The following is a 10,609-nucleotide window of genomic DNA, read 5'->3' on the forward strand; positions in this document are numbered from 1 at the left end:
GAAAGCAACATACGTTCGCACATACCCTCTGTTCTTTCTCACAGAAACAAACCCACAGCTCAGTCAAGGTGCTAATACACACATCTCAATTTAACAGATGACGGGAGTGTTGGAGTATTGAAGGGTAGTTGGTGATGTGCATGTTTGTGTGATAGTGGATGGGAGATTTATAACTGGTTCTACTGATTCTTTCAAATTGTTTGGGTAAAACATAAGAAGAGAAGTTATGATGGGACACCAAGAAGTTCAGCGGTCACAGTAAAAGTCAGTGAGCATAAAACCCTATCCAACGTGTCTATCGAAACCTGCACAAAGTTACATGCTATATGTCAATCTATATAGATCTTTCTATCAGTCTGTACTTCTCTAAAATCTATTCTTTCTCAATAAAATTCATCCCCCAAATTCAGACATATGTAATGCTCTTATATAATAACGCCTTCGTCACGCAGCAGACGAGATCGAAAGATCTAAAATGGCATACCTGACCCATCTACCAATTTTTAACCTGATTACATATTCAGCATTACTTTCCTAATCTCCAGCTTTTCTGTTTATCTGGCAGGCACTGAATGGGTGGACCCCGAGGATCCCACAGTCATCGCAGAGAATGAGCTTCTGGGTGCAGCGGCTGCCATCGAAGCTGCCGCCAAGAAACTGGAGCAGCTGAAACCACGAGCCAAGCCCAAGGTGAGCGGGCTTTTTCCACCGCCTTCAGCTCTGTCACACCCAAGCCAGCCACCTGCTACAGGCTTAACTGTTCCATAGTTCAGTTTCAGTCTTAGACTGGGTTACCACATTTAATGGTGCTCTTACTGTGAGGGAAAGCCCTCCAGTGATTGAGGTGATGACTAGGGGAAATGTCCAAGATCACATTATTAGCTGGAATACACCATTATGCTACATTAGCCATGACATTTTAGCATGGCAGGTTGAAATGGGGCTTTGTCTTGCTTTGATATTGATGCATTGTGACTGCAACTTTCTGGGAATCAACATGTCTACCTGTTCTCGTTTGCTTCACACAGTTTGCCCTGGGAAGAAAGGTAAACCTGAAATTGTAAGAAATATAAAAATCTGGGTTTCTTGATAACTCGATTTCTCATATGCAGCATGCTCTGAATCATTTTCATTTACAACGCCATCAGACAATAAGCCCTGGTGCCATTGTGCCGTTTTTCATCCATCATGCTCATCACGCTGAAAAAAAATCCAGTAAAATCTCTGCCATGTGACAGAAATGATGGTGGCGTTGGCTTGTGTTTTTGAACAGGAGGCTGACGAGAGCCTGAACTTTGAGGAGCAGATTCTGGAGGCAGCCAAGTCCATCGCTGCAGCCACTAGTGCGCTGGTGAAGGCGGCATCTGCCGCACAGAGAGAGCTGGTGGCCCAGGGCAAGGTGAGAGCACCGCTCATATACCAAGACTTTGTGCAATAGACATAATGGCAGTCCATTTTAGCACATAGTATGGTGGTGTTTGGATTAAATGAGCAGGGTTAATAAGATTTGGAGTTTTAAGGGGAAAAAAAAAAGACATTTGTTTATAATATCTGTGTGTTTGCCTCCTCTGCTCAGGTCGGCGCCATCCCAGCAAACGCAGTTGATGATGGACAGTGGTCTCAGGGTCTCATTTCAGCTGTAAGTGCTGTTTAGGTTGGATAAATGTCTCCCGCATACAGTTAGGGCCATCAGTTTCAGAGATGGCAGATGGTGTTTGAAAGCCCTGCAACACAAACAGTAGCATGTCTCCGTAATTGGACTCTTGGATAAGATTGTTTGTATATTTGTAAAGGTCACTTCATAATAAGAGATGATACCAATTGGAACTTAACGTTTAATTTAATGGCTGTTTGTCACTCAGTCCTTATTTTAAAGACCGTATTCGCATTTTCTATATTGAATAATATAATTTTTAAACAGATTCCTCTAGCTTAATCTCTGACGGATGTGGTCTCGGACTTCACTTTTACCATCATCAAGAAATCCAGCTCTTATGAATATTCAAATTGCAAAGCGTCCTTTCTCATCTGGGAAAATAGCATTGCATGGCATTATATTTTACCTGATATTCACAGTAGGCAGATAAATTAAAGATTTGATGATGTAACCATGCTTATACTTTTTGTTCCAGGCCCGCATGGTTGCCGCAGCAACCAATAACCTGTGTGAGGCGGCGAACTCAGCAGTACAAGGCCATGCTAGTGAGGAGAAGCTCATTTCTTCAGCCAAACAGGTGGCTGCATCCACAGCTCAGCTTCTTGTGGCCTGCAAGGTCAAGGCTGACCAGGACTCGCAAACCATGAAGAGACTGCAGGTCAGTTGGGGATGTGGGTAAAGGTGAACGAGTTGAGAGTACGTACTCTCAGCAGGAGGAGCAGTAACCTAGGACACTCAGCTAGCAGTGAAAAAGCCACAGACTAGGGGAAAAAAAAACAAGTCAGTCACTGAGACTTTTAATGCCTTGTATCACACACATTGTTCTCTCTTATTCTTTCTCTCTTTGTTTCTTTCTCCGATTTCAATTCCGTTCCTTGTGTGTCACATGCTTCTACTCGATCTCTGATGCTCTGATATCGAAGACTCATAGGGGTTTTTTTTTTCTCCATCCATCCACACAACAATAAAGTGTGTGTGGTGCTAGAGGTGCATCTGGAGCCAGGAATAGTCTCTGGTCTTACCGTCTAGGCTTACATGGCAATCCCATCCATGTCCAACTGTCCCATTAAGCTTAGGTCATTCTATGTTTAGTTCCATTATACACATCCTGTGGGTCAGTTGTTTTCTCTGGGAAACCTCAGCATGGATCAGCTAGCAGTTTTGTACTGTTAGCTTTGTTGTTTGTTTGGTTTTAAATCTTTTCATTACATTAAAAATTAAGTGTATGGACAGTCACTCTGATATTGCACTGTTATAAGCAGGTATGTTTATGTAGTGTTTAACTTGAGCAAATGCACATTTATTGGTACTTAGCCTATTTTTGTCTTGGGTATTCATCCAACCATTAGCATTTCCTCAATTAATTATAAGGTGTATCAATAGCCAGCCTGTTGGGAGTCTGCAAATAGCCTAATCCACTTAAGACTGTGGCACTTCTATGGTGTCCCAAGTTCTCCCATTCATTCAGTAGAGTCTTAGCCCTTATGAATGTGTAGCAGCAGCTGTACCCTGCTCATATGTGTGGTTCGAGGATTTCCTCAACCACGTTGTTTCTTCACTCTGAGACTGTCAGGGATAATTGAGGGCCGACAGTTGACTCCTGTTGAGCGTTTTAGCATTGCGGATCGATCAAGATGTTTATTATAGGAATTATTTATTTATTTATTTATTTATTATACCCCCTGGAGAGAATATGAGGGATTAATGTGTGTAATATGTGCCATTCGTATGACTTTTTATTTGGTTATAGAGTATTTATCACTTTCCTCACAAATAGAAGGAACATCTTGCATATTCTTGTGTTTTATTAGCATTTCTTGTTTTATTAGCATTTCTTCATTCTTGACAGAGATCATGTAAATACAAACTAGAGTGAATAAACAGACGGTTGGGATAGAGATACACAAAGTGTGTTAGGACTTGTTCTAGGTCTTTAGGAACAAATAATGTGTCAAGACATACAGTATTGTGCAAAAGTTGTAGGCACATGCAAAGAAATGCTGTAGAGTATAGATGCCTTCAAAATAATGAAATTAAATGTTTCTAAAAAAATACTATAAAGATCAGTAAACATTAGTAAATGAAACAAAGTCGATATTTTGTCTGACATAAAAATAGTAGTTTCCGGTACAGTTAGTGTAGTTTTATAAGGAAATGAGCTTTAAGTTTTATTGAGCATGTTGCAGAAGCAGTCACGGTTCTTCTGGAGACTTTGACTGTCGTACTTGTTTCTTATTTTTGCAGCATAACCCAGCAGCCTTCATTGTGTTTTATTTTTTTATTTTTGGTCTGAAAAGTCTCTCTTACATAATATGCTGTTTTCTATACTGACAAACATACATTTTCCTGTAACATTTAATTTTGTGCTAGAAATCTAATGTTTGTGAATCTAAAATGTTTTTTGTATTGACTCGATAATGTAAAAATCTATAACAACGTTTGTACTAAAAAAAATTAAAAAAAAATAGGGTGCCTAAAACTTTTGCACAGTACTGTATAGGTCCTTAATTCAGTTGTTTATTGTGGCTGTAGGGTGAAAAATTACTGTTAACGGATACCTAAACACTACTGTGAAGAGAACACAAGGAAGCACAAAGAACGAGAGTACTAAGTGTTAACTATTTAAGTGAATATTTCTCAGTATTTGTGCATGCATTTTAAGTTGCACATTTATATCAGTACAAAGTCATATGGACATTTTAGCTTTAAAAAAAAAAAAAGAAATTTGGATGGACACCAGCTTTGTCTCATACACTGGTGTACCTATTCTGCCTTATGTCATAGTTGCTTTAAATGTTCAGATGAGTGAGCCTCTTAGCAGTAACATACTACATGCTGATGTTAAAATATAAACAATATATATATATATATATCTCTCTCCAATCTGACAGTGCCGTACCCAGGCAACAAAGTGAGATTATGGCTCATGTCCTGGCCAGTCTAATGCTAGTATTGGGTAAGAGGACAAATTTAAAACCCTGACACTTGTACAGGCAGAGCATTGAATCTCTTCCAGTAGCAAGCAAGCAAGACATCTTTTGCCATCACTGCCTCAAAAGGCAAAACGGGAAAAAAAAATGTTTGAGGAAGAGCTGCCAGAGGAGTCAGTTAGATGTGTGTTTTGTTTCGAGTGAATCATCGGCAAACTACTCATTCACTCCGCATTGCCTTTTAAAGACATCCCTGGAGCAGTGTTATGGTTCACCACAGTCTTTCCAGGAGGTCTGCATTTCCCTATCATACATGTTTGAGGATGTATGATGCACTAAGATAGCAGTTAGGTCTTGAGTTGGCTCAACTTTGCCTAAAGTGTCTGACCTTTGGTTGGCTTGGAGATTTAGGCCTATGGGTTCAAATTATGGTTTTGTTTTTAGAAATGTGCACCATTACAAAGAATGTGTAACGAATTGTTACTAACCAGTGATGTTTCCATGAGTGTTTCCGCAACACTATAATGTAGTGAATCACGAACATACATAAGCCAAGTGGAGAACAGAATAACGTGTAAAAACATTGATATGGCAGAACTCTGTGCTGGGTCAAATAGATTGAACATAGAGTGAGCTCTGTAGTACTGTTAATAAATTAACACATGTCATGAAAGTTTCGAAACATTCTTGATGCTTTCTTCTTCTCCAGGCTGCTGGCAACGCTGTTAAGAAGGCCTCAGATAATCTAGTGAAGGCGGCTCAGAAGGCTGCTTTTGACGCCCAGGATGACCAGGCTGTAATGGTGAAGAGCAAGATGGTGGGCGGCATCGCTCAGGTAAGACAAAGAGAGTCCGCAACACCTGCTTGAGTTGAGCTGGACCCTTAGTTATTAATGACATGCACATGTGAATATGGGTGTAACTTGTATGTACACATTTTTTCAATGTAAAATGTGGGAACTCTTTTATGGTTATGCGCAAATGAATAGAGTCGGCATGTTCAAAAATACAGCTTCTCTCTCTTTGATGGAGGGTGCTGTGCCTTTTGGAGAGAGCATGTTGTAGGGACTGGAATGATTTTTTTTTTGTTTAGCTGCAAACTCTAAGCGCCATCCTCAAGTGGGATTATGCCTACAGTGTTCAATGCCATAATTTCTCTGGACCCAAATCATCCACTGATGCTCCACATGTGTAACGGTCATTGATTTTCCCACTATAAAAGTGCTATTATAAACGAATCCCAAAGGGTTTCCCCATTCCAAGAACGTGTAACTGAATCTTCGCATGCTTTTTTCCCCCCAACATCATTACTGTTTTTGTTTTTGTTTAAAAATTTTTTTACCAAATTTGATTTGTACATTTCCTGGTGGTACTAACACAACGTCAGAGTCCTTTTTGAGGTAACATAATTGGCTCATTGTGGGGTGTGTGTGTGCGTGTGTTTAAATAAACAGTGACTCTCACGCACAGTGGCTGCAAACAATTTATATTTATTAAGCTCCATTATTTACAACCGTGGGTATGACCTGAATACGGACATTTGGTGAACCCCAATTTTACATTTTATCTTGCACATGTTTATGTATGATGGGATTAATACAGTGGTACAATTTTTATTTATTTATTTATTTATTTATTTTTGTTTTGTGTGTACACAGATCATTGCTGCTCAGGAGGAGATGTTAAGGAAGGAGAGGGAGCTGGATGAAGCCAGGCGGAAGCTAGCCCAGATCCGACAGCAGCAGTATAAGTTCCTACCCTCAGAGCTGAGGGAGGATGGCCATGAGCAGTGAAGAGCTCCTCACACACACTCAGATACACCACTCGGGGCTGTCAGACCTGAGCGCTTCTTCTATTCACGTGTTTAGCTACGATCGCAGGCTTGCAGGCTTGCTGGAGTAACATCCAGGCTAAATAATTAAAGCGATGCAATGGGGTAAAAAGTGAACAAATGTATCAGGATATCTATTTTAAGTTGTTTATTTCTTTATTTGTCTCTTTTATGAGCATCACCGTGCCACCAGTTTCTTTTTGGCTTTTTGTTTTGGGTTTTTTTGCACATTGTATGCAAGTAACTGCGCTTTTAATAGAGCAATATGATTAGTTTAGTAGTAGATTATTTAGATTTAGTTTGATGTACCTAAAATGCATGGGTCCTTAGCTGAGCTACACTTGTTTTTAATGATCTGTACTCATTTCACAGAACTTTGGCTGTGTTGGACAGTAGTATTTTCTACGAGCTGAATAATTAGATGTGAGCATTTAAATGGTTTCTCGGTCACTGATCATTATGTGGAGATATATAGTGGGGTCCGGCGGATGACCAAAGCGTGTGGTAAGAGATATTTTGACCATTTCTGTGAGTGACTTCGGGATTGGGGGGGGCGTTGTTTGTGACATTCAGTCAGCTTCCAAAGATGATGCGGTTTGGTGATAAAGGCTGTCGGTTATGCCTTCTCCTGGTCATCTAAATCAGGAACAGTTGCGTGCATATTTGTGCCAATTGGACCAGCAGTGCAATGATTTAACTTTGCGTTGAAACAATTCAGAGAGAAAACATATCATTTTTTTAAAAAGAAAAGAGTAATAAAGCTATGAAAATGTTACAAATGCTATCTTCTATTAAATTTATGTTAATACACGTTTGTCAGTGTTTTGTTGTTTGTAAGAACAGTTATGCCTACTGGTAATTCTGTCAAACTTCTGTCTGTTATGGAGTACAAAAAGCCATATTTTTCTTTTCTTTTTCTTTTTTTTTTTGTGTCAAATCATGAATTATTGGTCAATATGGTGCTACAAAATGGCTTCCCTTTTTAATATTGACGAACTGATTTTCAAACATCAAAGTATTTGTAGTCTGAATGTTTATACAGATGACGACGTCATTCACATAACGACAGTAATTTGAAAATAGTTGATGAAATAATAAAACCCTTATCAGTGTTTGGAATAAACAGTACTATCACAGAAATTTAAATAGCCATGTTTGATCAAAACAGCTATATTGCATTCAGTTCATTTGAAAGTGCCTGCATATGTTGTGGTTTTGTTTTGTTTTTTTAATAAGTGTGTATGCATAACTGTTTTCCAATACATTTTCCAATTTTATGTGCACTTCATTCTTTGTCTAACTTAACAAGATCATATAAATTCACTCTTCCATGGATATTGTTGTGTATCTTTTTTCCCCCTTTTTTTTTAACTAGGAAAGCAATCCTAAAAAAAATCATACATTATATTTATATTATATGAGATTTGTGGATACTTGACCATCGCACCCATATGTGGGTCTTCCCCAAACTGTTACCACAATGTTGGAAGCACACAGTTGTAATGGATGTTTGTGTGCTGTAGTATTACTATTTCTCTTCACTGGAGCTAAGGGTCCCAAACCTGTACTCGTTTCTCCTCGACCGACATCAGTGCCCGAGTTCACAAATTCTCTTCGGATTTGCTGAATGAGCAAATCCCCACAGCCATGCTCCAAAATCTAAAGGAGAGTCTTCTGAGAACAGTGGAGTAACTGCAAATGGGGACTAAATCTGGAATGGGATGTTCAAAAAGCACACATGGGTGTGATGGTCAGGTGTCCAAAAACTTTTGGCAATATAGTCTGTAGATATTGTGTCATTTGTCACTAGCTCAGATTTCTTTGAGGTGTATATGGTTGGACTGTTATCTGAAATGATCTGAAATCTCTTACTGCAACTATAGTGACCATTCCTGAGTAGGAATTGAATTCATATTACTTTCATTTACTCTGCATTTGTGAAATCATAAAATCAGTTATTTCAGTGATTAGTTCACCTAGTACATGTTTATGGTATAATTTGCTGCTTGATGTGGGCCTTCCATGAAAAAAAGGATCGCTCAGAAGGACGACGTGTAGACGCACACGCTGACTTTTCATCAAGAAAACTAGCAAGTATAAATATGTGGTTTGGAAACATCCACACGGCTAAATCTAGCCACCCTTTCCCTCTGGTAAGCATGTGTTGCATTCCTTAAATTTGCATATACTGTTGTGCCCAAAAGTTTGCATACCCCTTGCAGAATCTGCTAAATCTTAATACTGTTAACAAAATAAGACGATCATAAAAATCCCATGTTGTTTTTTATTTAGTTCTGTCCTGAATAATCTATTTCATGAAGCATATATTTACCTATAGTCCACAAGACGAGATAATAGCTGAATTTATGAAAAAAAATTACCCTGTTCAAAAGTTTACATCCCCTTGATTCTTAATACTGTATGTCATTACCTGGATTATCCATGAGTCCCTTGTTTGTCCTGAGCAGATAAACTGCCCAGTGTTCTTCAGAAAAATCCTCCAGGTCCTGCACATTCTCTGCTTTTCCAGCATTTTCTGCATTTTTGAGCCCTTTCCAACAGCGGCTATATGATGTTGAGATCCGTCTTTTCACACTGAGGACAACTGAGGGACTCGTACACGACTATTACAAAAGGTGCAAACATTCACTGATGCTCAAGAAGACAACACGATACATTAAGAGCCAGGGGGTGTAAACTTTTCAGCAGGATGATTGGTGTAAATTGTTAGTATTTTGTCTTCTGGGAGACATGTAACTATTTAGCGTCTGAAGGGCAGTACTAAATGGGGGGGGGAGAGATCTTTAAACAAAATAACTATTCATACTAATCATCCTGTTCAAAAGTTTGCACTCCACTGGCTGTTGGTTCTACAGGGTGTCCCAAAAGTCTTTGCCAGCACTTTGTCTCTTGTGCCTTCATCAGTGGATGTTCGTGGACCTCCACTTCTTGGTTGAGCCACAGCACTTCCAGTCTTTCTGAATTTGCTAATAAGTTTGGCAACCGTGTCGTGTGTGATGTACTTACCATATTTCCTGTTCAAGTCCATCGCAACCTTGCGACAGCTATCATGAGAATGATTTCAGTACGTTCTTTTTTTTGTCAAAGGTATTCTTAAAGGTTATATGGTGTATGTATGTGTGTGTGTGTGTGTGTGTGTGTGTGTGTGTGTGTGTGTGTGTGTGTGTGTATATATATATATATATATATATATATATATATATATATATATATATACACACACACATATTTAAATATATATAAATATATATATAAATATATATTTATATATTTAAATATATATATTTATATTTATATATATTTAAATGTGTGTGTGTGTGTGTGTGTATGTATATATATATATATATATATATATATATATATATATATATATATATATATATATATATATACACACACACACACACACACATATTTAAATATATATAAATATAAATATATATTTAAATATATATATATAAAACACATTTATTTATAATATATAAGCTAAGTATGAAAACTTTTGGAGGACATTTTGTTTAAAAAAAAAAAGAAGAAGAAGAAAACAAAAGTTAATATGCCCTATGTATGGAGAATATAGTGACAACCTGTATTGTGGATAATAATTAATTTGACTCCAACATTATTTTCTAATGGTCAGATTTTAACGAGCCTGTGTGGGTGTCTCTCTCTCTCTCTCTCTCTCTCTCTCTCTCTCTCTCTCTCTCTTTCTTTCATTCCCTTGCCATGACCTGGGTCCAAGATGCCGATCATTTTAACACCCACCCAACATCTCAAATCCTTCAATCCTAATATTCACATCATTATGAGTTCCCATCATTAATCTGTTTCCATAACCACATATCTTCACTTTAAAGCGGAAGTTCAGTCAGAACTCATGTTGTCAACAAGAAATAAACACAGATAGACACTAATTAGCATTATTCAAATTACTCAAATTACATTTATGCTAGCTTTTAGCTAGCATTCATATTTACTCTCTTCATAAGCTCTGGTTGAGGGACACAGCTGGTTGCGTTATGCTGATGGGTAAAGTGAGGGGGTTCTGTCCTGTCTAAGGAGGAACAGGAGATATTATTTCATACACAGGTCACTAATGTAGGGAACTTATATCTGGGAATTGGGGGATATTTGAGAATTGGTCTAAACCTACAACAGTTTGGAACTAAGT

General features: G+C 38.2%; 1 protein-coding gene across 1 annotated transcript in view; it reads left to right on the forward strand.

Moving 5' to 3' along the window:
• Window positions 1-7,752, forward strand: part of tln1 (talin 1) — an 84,245-nt gene extending 76,493 nt beyond the window's left edge. The window contains exons 52-57 of the mRNA XM_053646253.1: window positions 566-690; window positions 1,274-1,399; window positions 1,577-1,639; window positions 2,133-2,315; window positions 5,297-5,422; window positions 6,245-7,752. Of these exons, the coding sequence (XP_053502228.1) occupies window positions 566-690; window positions 1,274-1,399; window positions 1,577-1,639; window positions 2,133-2,315; window positions 5,297-5,422; window positions 6,245-6,379 (758 nt within the window). The 3' untranslated portion in view covers window positions 6,380-7,752. The remainder of the gene's footprint in view (window positions 1-565; window positions 691-1,273; window positions 1,400-1,576; window positions 1,640-2,132; window positions 2,316-5,296; window positions 5,423-6,244) is intronic.
• Window positions 7,753-10,609: the final 2,857 nt, after the last annotated feature.

Source organism: Ictalurus furcatus, chromosome 16 (assembly GCF_023375685.1).
Source record: "Ictalurus furcatus strain D&B chromosome 16, Billie_1.0, whole genome shotgun sequence".
Classification (NCBI taxonomy): Eukaryota; Metazoa; Chordata; class Actinopteri; order Siluriformes; family Ictaluridae; genus Ictalurus; species Ictalurus furcatus.